At 44.5% G+C, this 16,606-nt stretch overlaps 1 protein-coding gene across 1 annotated transcript in view; it reads right to left on the bottom strand.

Moving 5' to 3' along the window:
- LANCL2 (LanC like glutathione S-transferase 2) overlaps positions 1 to 12,242 on the bottom strand; it is a 28,992-nt gene extending 16,750 nt beyond the window's left edge. Inside the window, exons 1-2 of the mRNA XM_057431270.1 lie at positions 11,326 to 12,242; positions 363 to 480 (exon numbers count right to left, since the gene is read on the bottom strand). Coding sequence (XP_057287253.1) covers positions 363 to 480; positions 11,326 to 11,523 — 316 coding nt within the window. The 5' untranslated portion in view covers positions 11,524 to 12,242. The remainder of the gene's footprint in view (positions 1 to 362; positions 481 to 11,325) is intronic.
- Between the last annotated feature and the right edge of the window lie 4,364 nt (positions 12,243 to 16,606).

Here is a 16,606-nt window from a genome sequence, read left to right as displayed (position 1 = left end):
GAACATGCTGTTACCATTAGCAACTGCTAAGTTGAAGAGAAAAAGGTGAAAATTACTTATTTTAAGAAAACTTTAAAGAAACGAGAGGCAAGCTGAAAGAGCGAGCAGCCTTAGAAAATCCATTCCTTTAGCAAGACAAAGATCTCCATCATACACAGAAGCCAATTATTTCCCTGCAACTTTATCTGCTGAAGTCATTCCAGACAGTAGCGACCTAGAATTCAGAGTTAAAAGAAACCAACTCACACAAACGCCTCTATCAGAGTCTTTCTGTCACCCCTGTGTGAATATGAGAACCTCCTCCTGTGAATAAACCCTATTACTTCATTTAACACACTTCATTCAAACTCAAGCTTTCTCACCAGTCCAGCCAGTATAGGCAGAGCAGTCATGTGGATCTGCTGTCTTTAGCCCTTCCTCCATTTGTTGCAGAAGGTCCTTGATTTTTGCCTGGATCCGTTTTGAGAACCGAGCACTGACCTGAAAACAGCAGATAGGACAGAGTCAGAAAATGAAAGCATCCAGGAATGCAAACTGTCTGCTCCACTTTCTTGTCTGGAAAAAAAGTAAAATCAAAACCAAACAACAAACAAACAGAAAATAACTAGAGGATAAATACTATATACAGCAACCAGCAGGGCCGAGATGGTTCAACTTAAGCATGCCCCATGCAATGTGTTGCGATTACATACTAGAGTAAGTTACTAGTGTCTACATTAGACAAAAATCATCTGAGGGTACTTTAAAGTCACGTGGAGAGCAGCTACGGACACTGTGACAAGTATGTAATTGCATCCTGCTTCTTATCTCAGGCTCTTAATACAGTAAGCAAAGCTTCTCTGAGCTCAGTAAAAGGTGAATAGAAACCAACAGAAGACAACCATCTGCTGCCACTCCACGGGCCAGAGATCCATTGAGGGTCGTGGTACCAAGATCACGTTATGGATGAACACAGAACAGTGAACCTACAAGCCCTGTGTACAGGTGCTTGTGCTCATCACAACGTCCTTGCACATCCACTGTGGCACTACAGAGCAGGAAATAGCTATAAGAAAATAAATGCCCATACTTGAGACGATCAAGTCAAAGTCAAGCCAAGCTGACATCAAGCCAAGTTCAATGATGTGCTCAATCACATCATCCATGATGTATCCCTATTTTCTTCTTAAATCCAAGACTTTTTTTGATGTTTGCAATCACCACACACAGGGCAGGTCACCTAAATGCCCTTCCTTGTGCTTCTTCTTCTCTCCTCTCTCCAAAACAGTATTAGGATTGACATGCTTTGTAATGAGATGAGGTTGTTAAATGCAGTGATGTATGAAAAACTACCTGAAAGAGCTGGACACAAAGAGGATGAGTTAAAAGTAGCTCATCAGCTTCAGCTCATGCATGAAGGTGAAGAAACAGATGTGTGATCTTTTGCCTTGCTTGCTTTTACTTCTGACAAAGAAAAGCTTACATAGATGAATATAAATGCTATATATGAAATATAACAGGGGACACTACTCTTGCCAACATCTCTCTCTTATTCAGCACTCTGTACGGGAAGATACATTACTGATTACTCCTTTAAGCCTATGGAATGTGGAAATAGTCCATTAACTAGAATTTATTGCCCTACTAACTTCCACAGGAAGGAATATTCCTGAAGTCCCTTCACAGGACGATTCTGATTTGAGTGGGAGCATCAGGACCACCAGTCAAAAATGTTTGTGGGTTTTTTTTATTAAACAGAATCACTTATTGATCAGCTTTTCCTATTAACACATTTATTACAAACTATTTCATGTATTTAAACAGAGTTTAAGGGCTAGGTTTACTCATAGCACAATTTATCTACTACAGAGCTAAGAGATGAAGAAACAAAAAACCTCCTCGCTTCCTGAGCTATAGGAAAAGCTTCTGACAAAATAGTGATGTACACAAATCTTGTGCCACTCAAAAATACTTCTGAATGCGTTTTCCATCATCTATGAAAAGCCCCAGGCATACATCACTTGCCATGCATATCTTAGTTATTCAGGAACAGCCAGAATAGAAACCCCCTAGGAACATGGAAGCCAGCAGAGCTTCCCCACCTTCCAAACCAAGAGCTACAACACAGCCATCATCAGAAAAATGGCATTACACAAGTAGGCTACTTGTCAGCTTACACTAAGTTACTGTTTTCTTAAAGAGTGCTTGATCCTCCACCTGTTGCTTCCCCAGCCTGCTCCCAGATAGCAGCTGGAACAAAGCAGATTGGTGAAGGCTTAGTTTGGTGTTAAACACATCTACATTTATGAGTCTGTTTGTTTTGGTTTTTTTTTACTGGAGAAGAAGAAATCAGCTCATTAGGAAAGTTAAGTTCTTGTTTGATTATAATACATCCCAAAAGGGAAGGGTTCAGATAAATGATAGGTCCTGGATGCCACCATGCAACTTATTCCTCCAAATACACTACACTTTGTACTCTTGTTCAGAGTGGAACTTCAAATAAAACCCAGTGAATTCAAACATCCATTCAACACATTCAGAAATCAGAAAGATAACGGGAATTACACAAGTCCTCTGACACACCAGAAGTTTTGCGGGTCAATGGTTCAAACCCATTTTATGATGGCAGGATAGGAAGGGAGAAGGAAATTATGCCATTATATCTCATGTCACACACACACCACCCTAGGAAGAAGCTAGAGCCCCCTTAACCTTCTCCAGTAACTCTAGAAATAGCAACCAAACACAGTAAGCATCTGATGCCTACTACTCTTTGCCCTTAATATGGCATTAAACATCTTTTTACTGTATCACACACACACATGACATCCCCTCACACCCTTTTGACTCATTCAGTGAAGTCTCAACAAAAAGCAAAACCTTTCCCAAAGGCTCCTCTCCTTCAAAAGAGAGCTATGCCAATGCTAAGACATATGGTAAAACAGCATGAGGATGTCCACATGGATCCAGGCACAGAGGACAAGAGTGAACTAAGGTTTCAGACTCCCAGTTTATTTACCTACTGCTCATCACAAGCAGGCTGGTTACCTTTTGCTTCTGACAATACACTTGCTGTTAGCAAACCAGGGTATTTTTTATCAAACACCAAATAAAATTACTTAAGAGGCAGGAGGGGAGGACTAAGATAAGACATCAGGACTCCTGGTTCTGCTTTGAAACAGCTGTCCCACGCAAACCATTTAGCTCAGGTTGGCATATATCTATCACTAAAATGGGAATTGTAACATACCTGTCTTGGTTTAGTGTTTGGAAAAGCACAGATAAAAGGATTTTAGAATATTATTACTTACCAGCCCAAAGTTACTCACTCCCAAGCTTATGCCAGTGTTAACAGGTTATGAGAGGCAACAGTTCTCCCCAGCTACTTCACCACTGCTCTGTTGCTCTGAAGCTTTAACTGGGTACTGTCACTGTTCGTTTGATAAGATTCCACTATAAACTTACAATAGATGCTTACATGCACTAGAATAAATTAATTACATAAAGAAATGAATGTTGAAAGGTGGCTTTAGAAGATATATAAACCTCCTTAAAGGAATCTTATGGCAGCTTTACAGCTGAGTATAAAGCATGCTAATTCATGTTGAGCACAGACTGATTTTCTTGAGAAGCATATTCACTGCATGAGGATGGTTCCAGCTGGCATTCAGCCTTTTCTGCAGGTTACTCCTGTTATTCCTGTAGGGACAAACTAATACCAGAAAGCCTGACCTCTGATATCCTTTATCACATTTACTCCTGGTTCACAGAAGACTTGGTGATAACAGGAGCTAAAGAGTACCTTTAACCTAGAAAAGGTTCTTTCCAGGAATTCAACTGCTGCATTACTTCTCTGCTGCTGCAGGAAGAACAACCACGATCATCCCAACTACTGTTCAAGTTTTACGCTGGCAAAACACAAAACATGAGAGCTCATTCTCCATTATACCCAACAGAACCCTGCACCATACTGCTTATGGTAATAGGAAAGGCTCATTATCAGCATGAAATAAAAGTTGTGCAGAAAAACACAAAGATGTTGGTTTTGCAAATCGTTTTGTGATTTATTTGGACCACATCACTTTTTCCATGGCAGTGAGGGAGAATGCAAAGCTACATCCCAATCCAAAACGTTTTAAAGTCAACAAAAATGTAAGGAATGTAAGCATACACGTAACATCACCCACCTCTGGCACTAATGACATGGCCTCCAAATTATGCTGCTCTTGTCAGTGATACCTGTTTCCCCTAGCTGCTTGCTTTCATTTGTATGGTTTCAAAAAGAACTTACACCATCTTCTTTTGTAAACGCACCACTAAAACTGCACACAGAGGTTACAAAAAAATACACCATACTGAAAATAAAAATATCCTTAAACACACGTTTCACTTGCAGTTGCTATTATAGTCACATACCAATTCTTAGCGACCTACCTCTTCGTTACAGCCATACCCAGCTTTTCAGCTGTGGCTTTAAAACAAACGGGCACCAAGAGCAGATGAGGCAATGAGCAGCTGCTATGTTTGTGTTTTATATCATGATTTATGGTAGGTAAGAGAAGCCTGTAACTTAAACTCTTGCATGCACATCTGGACAGATATCACAGTGCTTATGTAAGTCTGACAATGCAACTGTTTGCCTGATAGCACTCTTTTTGTGGTTAGAAGTATACTTTGGCTTGACAGACACAGGGTGAGTTATTTTGTTTGCCTCTGTAAAAGACATTTATATACTGATGTGTTTTTCAAAAGCATCTCTCAGCATTTATTTGCATCATGACACATCTATGCCAAGTAACTTGTGCAGACTCATGGTAGGACAATGGAGACCTGAGCTCAGCTTCTTCACAAGCTGCCAACGCACCAGTCTTTCTTGCACCACCAGCTTCCAAAACAACGTCTTGCTATCACCCTATTTTATTCCATCGGGTTTTGAGGGACTGCTGCTACGTGCAAAATGAGACTGAAGAAGAAAGCGATGGATTCTGCCGAAGCAGAAATAAGATGGCCTATGCACACAGCGTTACCTAAAAGTACTTTTATTTCTTCTAGGTTCAAATAAGGTTAAAAGGTATCTCAGAGAAAAGGGATTTTATTGTTGGCAATGGGTGGAATAGGAGACATAACATGATGCTGAGTTTTCTTTCAGCCGAAGTGCATTTCACAGAGAAGAAAATGCACCTCAAGCTGGCACTGCAGCAAGTACTCATTCAAAAACTCATTCAAACACAGAAGACTGCACAAGGGACATGACAGACACTGGTAAGGGAGAATGGGGTGGGGGACAACTCACAAATCTACTAAAACAAGATATCCTGCCCATACTGAGATCATTGGGAACTTTGCCACTGACTGTAAGGGAGCCAGGCTTCATTCCTGAAGCAGGATGAGGTCTCATGCTCACGTTCAGAGAGCTCCAGCAACAGCAGACCAGAAGGCAGTAGGATCCCACATGCAGAATCTAGCAAGGTCATATGGGAAGTGACCTGCCTTTTTGTACAGAAAACACATTTTACTTTGGTTTTATCTAAATCAAAAGACTGTTACAGCTCCAAGAGCAGTGGTTTCTTCATCTCAAAATACCAGATGCTAAGAAACTTCACCACCCAGCCTCTTAAACAGTTAAACACAGCTGTCTGCTACTACTCAGATAGGTCCTTCCAGAAATGAATGCAAAACCACATGCTTAATAAGTGATTTGAAACACTGCTGTCTGTAGAACACACTGCTCTGCTGTTCAGTGATCTGGCATATAGTGATAGTGGGGAAAAAAGAGAAAATAAAGAAGAAAGTAAGGGGAAAGGAAGGGAAAGAAAGAGGACGAAATCAATAGCTGTAGGCAAACTATGACACTGCTTTAAATGCCAGTTTAGGGATAGGCTTTAAATGCAGGCATCACCCTTACCTCAGAGGAGACAAGGGTGTGAAGAACAGCATTAAAAGGCAATCCATTCAAGTTACAGAAAGAATTGTTTAAAGCATGTAAGAAATAATGAGACCCCACCTCTAAAGCGTTTGTGTGTAAAAGAAGCTATTTGTCTCCTTGGTGATTATGTTGCAAAACCCCCAAATCTTAAAGATTTAGATCACCTTAAGGAGTCATCAAAAAGCTTCAGAATATTGGTAATGAAACCAAACATGATTAGCAGACACTGAAGAACACTATCCTGTGTTTAGGAAATGATAAAGTAAAAAGAGCAATACTGAAAATCACCAGACGTCCAGGTAGCCTAACATCAGCATGATACCTCTTGAAAACTAAGAAAACAGAAGCCTGTTGTGAGGCGATTTAAAGTCACCCCCCACACAGAGGTCTGTGCCCTAGCTGGAACACTTTTAGGTGGTCCACAATTTGTATAAAAAGCTAAAACCTTTACCAATACTACCAAATTATTTTGAAGCACAGACAGCAGATAACATTCCACATACTGAACTTGACAGCATATCAGTGTTTTGCGGTTAGACCCTAACTACTATTTATTTTCACCAAAAAATAAGTACCTATTATTGCACTTGCCCAGGCAACTAGCCAGAGTAACAACTCATTAACACACAGGTCTGCAAGAGGAAACTAGAAACTGGTGAAGAGTGGATGGATGGATGGATGGATGGATGGATGGATGGATGGATGGATGGATGGATGGATGGATGGATGGATGGATGTGAGACAATTTAATCAGAACTCTGGATATGATTTTTAGAAGTGTCTTCATTCAGAACTGGTTGACTAAAACCAAAGAGGCTTAACCATGTGGTTAAAGTGCTGTCCTGAGTAGCAGAAGAGGCTTTCAATATAGAAGCATGAGAAAAGTGCTAAGTGGTATTTGATGCTGATGTGCACTGTAGGGAAGAAGCAGCAGCTCTTCCTCTAAGATTGTGTACGCTGACTGTTGGGAGTTAGTAATGGACAATGAAGCACAAAAAAACGGATTTTCAGACCCAGTTTTGCCCGAGACACACAAAAGGCAGAACAAACTTTCCTTCAGCAGAAATGTGACTTGCAGTAATCAAATCCTCTGTTTAAACAGCACGCGCCTGAGACAGGGTGGCAGGAAACGGTAAAAAAAAGTGGCAGTCTCAAGAAACTCAGATACCCCATCCCACATCTCCAGAAAAAATGTGGGAAGAAATATCTGCTGGCTGTGGAGGCTCAATTTCACCTTCAGTGCAACGAGGGGCATGATTCCCACTAGTGCATGTGGTTGCAGGATCACTCCCAGAACAGGGAGAACTTCCTGCTCTCAGCGAGACAACTAAAATGCCCTGTGAGACATTCCCAAGAAATACAAAAAACAGGGAAGGGGAATGAAGGGTGAGGTGATGACAAAAAACTTCATATATATATATTTTTAATATATTTTAAAGGAGGAGGATGAGACTGAAAAGCCACATAATGGAATTACTAGAACCAACAGGAGACTGAGAAAGCCCCAGGAAACTAAACACCACTAAATCATCCAAAGGATAATCTAAGTAAATAGATTTACAGATACAGAAGTATTCTTATTAAGTGATGATCTTTGTTGGTAAGCATCATCAGTTTTAAAACAGGTTCCCTGCAAGGAAGCCCCTGTGAAGCTGAATTAAGTATATTGTACATGTTTGTCAGAACACACCACCTTTTACAAATATTCCTAAAGCATTATGGCACATCAGAAAAAAATTAGCAAGAAAAAATTGACCTGAAAAAGATGTTTTTGTTTGGACATCCTTGTGGCCTATCCATGAAGTCTGAATCCAATTTGGGGGTTTTTCAAATAATAATGCTTTCCTCAAAAAACAATTATGGTGAATTAAAAATTAAATGAAACTAACAGAAAGAACTATTTTCCCATGAACTAAGGAATATGCTTTGATCCGAGTCTGCAGCTGCCTATTCATTCCTCTGCCTCCCTCATTTCCATTTCCATTTTGAAAACTTCTGGACCACTCTATATCAGGCTAAGGTATCACTATGGGATCCACATCAAAAGGAAACGAGTCACAGAATATACACTTAATTGAAGGATTCATCATTTTTTGAACAAAGGCTTACATTTAAAATTGTTTCTTATTAATCTAGACATACTCCTGTCTGATGAATTACTACCTCCAGCTTGCTCAGACAAGTTACAGAAGCAATTCAAGCCCACAATACTTTCATGGTGAAGAAATGTACTTAAGAAAAAGTGAATTTCAACTACATGATCACAGCCCACCGAGATAACTGAAGTGTTTACTGTGAATATTTTTAAGAAGGCAAATCAGCAGCCCCAAATTTGTTTTCTCTTCTCCTGCACTTTCTACCTTCCTGAAGGGTACCTTATGCACACAAAGAAAGATGCTTCCATATGCAGCACTCTGTTCCAACTGTCTCCCATTCAGACAATGACTTGAAGAGCTTCTTATCCTTCTATCATCCAGATGGATTTTAGATGGCAATCGTGGCAGCTTATGAAAACAAATGGAGGGATTAATAATGCACTACCTTCCATGACAATAGCAGATCCCCGCACACCTCTAGCTGTCATTATGTGAGTCAGTGCTCACTGCTCCACACAGCAGCAGATGGGAGGAAGAAATCATGCAGTGCACTGAGGGCTTCTGATAGCTGTTCTCACCTTTAGGAAACTTGTGTGGTTCTGTACAGGGGTTTATAGAACAGACTTCCTAACCTGTGTAAAGTTCTTTTGTCTTCACTGAGGTTTTAGGCAGGCAGACATTTCTCTGATGGGACTGGAGGCTGCTAAATGCAAAAAAAGAACAACCCAAAAACCTAAAACAAGCAGCAAACTTCAAATCAAAACCCACAAAAAACAGGACCCCAAAATCACAAAGTCTCATAAAAGCCAGGAGAGTACCAGTATTACTAACATATAAATACTGCCAAGAATACAAACACACATAAATATATCTATGCCATAGACCAGAAATATGGACAGTTCCTCACATTTTGCAGATGCAGAAACAAAAGAAAATCATAGAATCACAGAATCAACCAGGTTGGAAAAGACCTTTAAGGTCATCAAGTCCAACCCTTACCCCAGCACTGCCAAGGCCACCACTAACCCATGGCACTGAGGGCCTTGTCTACACAGTGTGTGAACACTTCCAAGGACGATGACTTCAGCACTGCCTTGGGGAGCCTGTTCCAATGCCTGAGCACCCTTTGGGGAAGGAATTGTTCCTCATCTCCATCTAAACCTTCTCAAAACAAAACAAAAAAATACCTTTTCTGCAGCTCCTACTGTCTTCTGGGTTTTCTTAGCTGCATGTCTTTTGTGATCACAGTACTGTAGTTACATCACTTCGATGTGATACAGAAGATGACATTTTCCAGAGGAGCTTCATACTTTTGAATCTAAGAATGCCTGAACACCACCTTTTATCAGACACACAGCTACTCAGGTGGTCAAAACTGTTTTGTGAACAAAGCTGCACAAATAGCTGCTAACTGCCACATGGTAACAAGGAATGTCATCCACCACTGATGCTGGGAAGAAACATCTGTACCCACAGTAAAATAGCAGACTCATCTACAGCAGAGCAGCACCAAGCTTCCTGATGTGAATATACAGCTAGGAATTCCTGACTTACTTCAGCTCTGCCACAGAACAATGTCTCTGAATTTGGATTAATTCAGGAATTAAAGATGAAGCAAATCAGAATTAAGCTGTTTTGAAATACATCTAGAATTCTCTTGACGAAATTAATTTAGGAAGTTCACCCTCCTGCATTATCAGTTCTCACTGTGGAAAGCCATAATCAACCTAGATCAGCAGTAAACAAAAGCTTATTTTCTCTTTACAGAAATGGGCATGGAGTGTGGGATCTAAAGCAGGTACATAAGACAGGCCTACAGAAGGCCTCAGAAGAAAGCTCGTGGTATGTTTTTTATCAGTTTAACAACAGTAAACAGCTACAGCTGTTCTGTCACCTCCTCTCCACCTTCATTTGTCAACTCATGGTATTTGGGTGGTTTTTATACACTGAACCAGATACAAAAGAACAAAGAAATCACAGTTCTTTTCACAAAAATAAATAAAAAATAGATTTGCTTACCAGCACTGACTACACTACCAGGGATTTTGTAACAAAGGAAACTGCACTTCCACACCCACTCCTGCTTTTTAAACCTTTCAAGTGCCACGTTCTGCTTTTGACAGCTGCAATTACCTGCAGCGGTAAGACATCAATCCCCAAAGCATTTTCTTCTGTGTGCTCTGCTCAGCTGCATCAACCTAAGCTGCAACAACTTAGTGAAACATTTTACTGCCTCGGACTGATGGCGAGTTAATGCTCTCCTGCTCATTCTTACGATATTCAGGAAGAATGCTACTCTCATTGCTGGGTATCACCATCCTCATCCCACCCTATCAGTAAATCAAGGTAGTTCTTTATTACCACAAACAGAAAAATACAGTGCTGAGGTTAAAGGCTCTCCTTTATCCACCCCGGCATGAAACTCCACTTCCCACTCAGAGTGTTTGTGCTTCTACAAATGTCACCACACAGTGTTTTTCACCCAGAAGATGACAAAGCAGCACAGTACTGAAAGATGTGGCTGCTCTGGGCTAAAATGACAGAAGGTCCGTATTCTGGTATTCCTTGTGCAGCTTAAGCCAGTCTTGTAGTAACAGGACAGAGTAACATCTGTGCTTAAAGCTTAAAGCACACAAGAGCTTCCCAAACACCTCCGTGCGAGGCATTGAGGAGTTAAGTGGAGTAGGAAGACTGCGACCAGCGCCACAAGAGTGTCTGCTAGCCCGAACTGATTGCCAGGTGCCTGCCATGGTGCGCCTGAACGGATAAACGTGTGTATGGCAGTAAAAGCATGCCTTGGAGAGAACGGTCCAGCATCACCTACAGCCTGAGTGCGGCTGTCACCTAAGGGGAAACTCACCTCCTCTCCCTTCCCTGTATGCTTTGGTGAAGCACGGGCAACGCGCACGAGGTGTGGCAGAACCACCCTGGTAATAGCAGCACAAGCAGCGCTGCCTCCAGGCCCTGCACCGGCTTCACTCGCACTCGGGGGGTAAATAAACAGCTTATGGCAGCCCCTTTCACGGACCCCGGGCCATGCTGAACTCCCCCTGCTCCCCCCCCCCAGTTCACCCCGCCCGCTTTTCCCCTCCGGAGCCCTCGGGGCCGCTGCCACGCCGCGGTGGCGGCTCTGCGCTCCGCACCGGCCCCAACAGGCCGCGGGGGCCACACCGCGGCTCCGGAGGCCGCGGCCGGGCCCGGGGACCCGCCGGAGCAGCGCCCGCAGCCGCAGGCACCGTCCTGCGGGGAGGGAGCGCCCCGCTGGCGAGGCAGGGCCCTGGGGCCGGGACCCGGCGCCTGCCTGCGCGCCCGCCCGGGACTCACCTTCCCATCGGCGTCGAAGGGGAGGGACTCGTCCTCCGCCGGGAGCGGCGCCCTGTCCCGCTGGGCGTCCGCCGCGCTGGGAGCTGCCGCGGCTCCCTGGGGCTGGTAGTCGGGATAGGGGTTAGCAAAAGCCCGCTCCTCCATCTCCGCCTCGCCTCCAAGCTGCAGCTTCAGCCTCTTGGACATGCTCTCTCCCATCTCAGCCGGCCCCCGGCCCGCCTCCCCGCACGGCAAGCCGGCGGGGACACACTCCGCCCCGCAGAGCGGCGGATCTGCAGCAACGCGAGCGCCCCGGCCGGCAGCTGTCCCGGCTACAGCCGCCGCCCGGCGGGCGATGGGGCTGGGTCAGGGTCCCGGAGCGCCGGCCCCGCGGTGAGGGGGCTGCGGTGGCAGTGCCCGCGGCCGCTGGCCCATTACCCGTGGACGTGTAGCGGCGATCACAGCGGCGAAAGCATCACGCCCGCAGGGGCAGAGCGCGGCCGTGGCCGCGGCCGGGCCCCCCCGCGGGGAGAGGCAGCCCGCCCGCCCGCGCAGGCTGGGTGGCACCGCCGCAAAGCCCGCCCGAGCTCCTCATCGTCCCTCGCCAGGCCGTCAGGCCCTGGGGCTGCTGCTGCTGCCGCCGGCCGCACGCCGGGCACCGGAGTGGGGCTCCCGCCGGCTCCTCCTGCCCGTCCCCCGTCGGCAGGGCCGAGCCGTCGCCCGGCGCATCTCAGAGAAGCGGCAGCAGCAGCAGGAGGGGGAAGGACAGCCCCAGGAGCAGGCAGTATGCCACCAGCTCCTTCGCCCGGCTCATCCGCAGCCTCCGCCGGGCCGCACTCATCCGCCGGCAGCCCCTGGGCCCTGTGCGCCGACCCCTTGACCAGTCCCGACGGGTGGAAGGGAGGCGGCGGCCGCGACCACAACGCCCGCCCTGAGGAGGGGGAAGGAGCAGGGACAGTCCTCAGCTGCTGCCTCAGCCGGCGAGGGGAGGAAGCTCTTCGGGGAGAAGCGGAGAGGGGGGGCCAAGGGGTGGCATCCTCCCCGCGTCCCGCCCTCGGGCTGCGGTGTCGGCCGCTATCCCAAAAGCCGAAACAAAAGAGTACCCCCTTCACGCCGCATGGGGCGGGCAAGGGCCCCGGCGGTGCCGGCTGGGGGTTGAGGTGTCCCAGGTGGGTCCAGCGTTTGTGTCTAGGGTCCAGCCCTGGGGGTCTGAATGCCAGAGCACCGTATCAGCATCGATGTAACCCATTGTTTTATGGGCGCCTCTGTCGACAGCTGGAAGAGCTCCAGGGGAAGGGGCACTGTACAGTAATAGTCAAGGATAAATCTTTTCTATTCACAGTAAAAATTTATTCACAAACGGTAGGTTCTTCCCTGTGAGGGTGCTGAGGCGCTGGCACAGGGTGCCCAGAGAAGCTGTGGCTGCCCCATCCCTGGCAGTGTTCAAGGCCAGGTTGGATGGGGCTTGGAGCCACCTGCTCTGGTGGAAGGTGTCCCTGGGTTGAAACCGAATGAGCTTTAAGGTCCCTTCCGACCCAAACCAGTCTAGGATTCTATGATACTGTTCTATGCTGTTGATATTGTAGCTTTCAGGGATTCATATTTCACACTGGAACACCCTTGTGTAGGAGCAGCCTGCAAAAAGCCTGTAATCCAGCCAAACACATCTCGGGATTGTGTAAAAGTACAGGCACAGGAGACCTCATTATCCCATTAAATATTTACTCCTGACAATGCCATCACTTTTTGCTTGTAATTGTAAGTCAGCCAGACCATAAACTATTAACTCAAGACCTGCAGACACTGTGCAGACTTATTGATTTTTTTTCAGCATGTAAGATTAAATATAAGTGATGCCTGTCCGAGCATTGGCTTCAGTTTACAGTTGCTCGTAGCAATATACATGTGAATAAATGGGACAGGACCATCACCCTGTGGCAGGGTATAGCTTTTGGGCAATGCTTTATTTATTTATAAAAATTGAGCTCACGACAAAGCAGAAATTCCAAGCAGTTTGTCCCACAGGAAGTACTTTGTGTTCCCTCTGGAAGTGAAAAGAAGCATCCGCTCAAAAGTTACACAATCATCGCTAAAATATCATCTTTAATCTGGAAGGGTAAACACAGACTCCTAAAAAGAATCTCTTGTCTCTGTGTAGACATTTTGCTGTGCAAAGAACGTGTTTTCCCTCCCTCAGTGAACACCAGCTACCTCACTGCAAATAATTACATCCCCTGCATCCAGCTCTGGGGCAACAACGCAAGAAGGATGCGGAGCTGCTCGAGTGAGTCCAGAGGAGCTGGATGATCTTTAAGGTCCCTTCCAACCCAAACCATTCAGTGATTCTATGATAGAAACATGATCATACCAACCTGCTCAAAGCCTATAGATGAGGAGTGAAGGCGCTTCCTGCCACCTTTCCTTTACTCTTTGTCCTGGGTTCAGGACCTTAAAGATCATCTGGTTTCAACCTCCTGCAATAGGCAGGGACAAACCATGCATGACACTGCTTTCCCATGTATTTTACCTTTTAATTCCAAGGATGCATAGTAAATTATGCTAACTAACAAGGAGGGAAAGAGCATTTTCTGTCACAGAGTCAACCCTAGCACGCAACTGTCCTTCACACAAGAGCTACATCATGTTGCAACGCAACAGGCTTGCAGAATGACTGTGCTGTGCAGCCATCAGGAATCTCCAGAGCTCTAACCATGACATGTTTAATGGTTCCTTCACCACCTGTGTTCATTCTTATTGCAGTATAATAGCACTCATTTATTTTTGCGTGCAATGGCCCAGATACATGCAAGAAACAGCCCCATCTATGTTCTGGTCCCTGGAGACAGAATGGTGAGTATCTGACTTCAGCACCCATGGTAAAGTGCCTTGTAAATTCTGGGAAACCAAGGTAGCAGCTGGCATTAATATGATTTCATTTCTAAATATAGATCTATGAGATTCAGCTGAAAAAACTGAGAGAAGTGAGAGCTTCAGGAACGGACCCTGCTAGCGTGATATGTAATGGAGAATAAGGCTGTAAAATGCTTTCTTCAGTATTTACCTGTGGAAAAGCAGTTATGGCAATTTCTCAGCTGGTATTTATTAGGACAGCAGGTCAGTGGAAATGGGGCAGTTTATACCTGCTGCAAATCCAAAATCGTATGTATGTATATATATATATATGTTACATATATATATATATAAAAATGAAGTCTTTCATACTGCTGTTTACTTTCTCTCTGGTCCTTTCCTCTTCATCTGTGCTTTGTCTGTGCTGCATCCTTTGTACTCTGCAGCAAGCCATTTTCTCCCCTAGCACTAAACAAGGATCTAGCAGAAAGGAAGGCTGTCAAAGGGACATGGGGCTAAAGGAAAGGTAAGAGAGTTGATGGCTAGGTAACAGAAGGGTGGATTTGGGACTGATCCTAATGGACATTTGTATAAACCCTGTAGAGAAAATAAGGAAAAAACCCAGTTAATTTTGCAGAGTGATCAGAATGTTGTAGTAGAAGACTTTAGTGGTAGAAATAGGCAAAATTGGTAAGTTTTAATAGGGGCAAGAGGTGTATAGACCACAGTCCAAGGTTATAATAACTCTGCCTGCAGTAAAGCTGATCAGTCATGCTCAAAAAGTATGAAAGAGATGTGAGTATAGATCTGTATCTATTCTAGGGAGGAGACAGAATGATTAAGGACCGTGCTTGCAACTGAACGACATGATTATAGATGGCCCGTGATGCAATTCAGTCTAAAAAACAGAAAAGGGGGTTTAACTGTTCAAGGAGGAGGGTTTTGGAGCAGTCTTTCTAAATGCAGTGAGGCTTTTTAGAAATACCTCAGTAAGCATCTCTTCTTTAAAACCAAAAAGTTATAATGTAGTGGTTGTGAGACAGTAAACCAAGAGTCTCATATTCCTGTTCCTCTGGGAAGTACAATGGTCTCAGGAGATGTGAAAGAGCTCCTCCTTATTCATTGACAGCTTCTGGTAGCCAGTGATTAAGAGAGCATAGTTGTTTTTCTCCTTTTATAAAATTCCTGCTGAGGGAGGTATATTGGCAGGTGGGATGGTTGTAATGCTCACTGAGCTTCTGGGAGAGATTTCCTACACCAGGCTTTTAAATCTAATTGTCATTAATAGTTTTGCATGTGTGGTGTTTACATGGGGATGGAGAGCAGGCATCTAAACCTGCTTTAAATTCTGCCAGGGGAATGACAGCCAAACCACTGGGCTGTCAGATAAGATCCTTCAAAAAGGATGAAACTAGGCAGCTTTTCATTGTATGGCTTAAAGGGAGATTTCTGTCTGAAGTGAGCTCCCCATTCGGACAGTTTCCTGACATGTGTGTTTTCCTCTCTCCTGGTGTTTAACTGTACAAATATTTCTGTCATCCAGTAGAGCTTCCAGGTTTAGCAATAATGAGAAGACAGCTGAAATATGAACGTGGTGCCCCCCTGAAAGCAGTTTAAAATGTCAGTCTGACATAGAACCTACTAACAGTGTCATATTTAGATTTTTCCTAAGCTGAACAGGTAAGGAATTTATGTGCATGTGCTCCCCCTTTTTCCTCAGATAGCCTAGCTTTGGAGAGCATTTTGAGTTACAGAATAGAGAATTGACTTAGTTGTTGTGTAGTCCCTCCATCACTGTTGGACTGGATGCAGTTCACCATAAGGCTGAATATGAATATCCCTCTGCAGTTCTAAAGGTGCTAAGAAGTCATACAGAAATTTGTATGCTTGCATACTGTGAGTGATGACTGCTAACTGCATTGACTGGTTTAGGTTTCCTTAAGTAACAAATAGATTAACAATACCTCTCTGCATGTGTGTTGCATCTCGGTTGCCACATCACATCAGAATTAAGCAGATCACCTTTGCACGTTTCGGGAGTAATGCTGAACCTTATCAAGTAGTACAAGTGTCGTTGTGTTCAGGCTTAAGCAGGACGTGCTTTGCTTTTTCATGTCTTTTGTTTGACCAGAAACTGCAGCAGCTTTCAGGTACAGGGGTTTCTTAACACACTGGGACAACTTCTGTAAAAATGACAGATTCCAGGGACTAAGGGAAAGGAAATGGTTGCAAAGCAATTGATCGTAGCTTGCTGTTTTACGAGAAGGGCAGCATGAGAGAAGCAAAAGAGAGATAATGGGCTTTGGTAAAACAGACGTTGAGAAATTCAGGGAATTTGTAAGAGGATTCTCTTGGGAAGATAATTTAAGGATAAGGAAGCGCAGGAGAGAGAGCTATTACTGAAGGAAGCTGTATTTAAGACACAACAGCAAATTATTGTGCTATGAAGGAG

The sequence above is a fragment of the Pezoporus wallicus genome, unplaced genomic scaffold (genome assembly GCF_028554395.1).
Source record: "Pezoporus wallicus isolate ANWC-B61680 ecotype Strahan unplaced genomic scaffold, APGP_CSIRO_Pwel_v1 scaffold_11491, whole genome shotgun sequence".
Classification (NCBI taxonomy): domain Eukaryota; kingdom Metazoa; phylum Chordata; class Aves; order Psittaciformes; family Psittacidae; genus Pezoporus; species Pezoporus wallicus.
The sequence above is the reverse complement of the archived record's forward strand: the minus strand, read 5'-3'. Positions and strand labels throughout refer to the sequence as shown.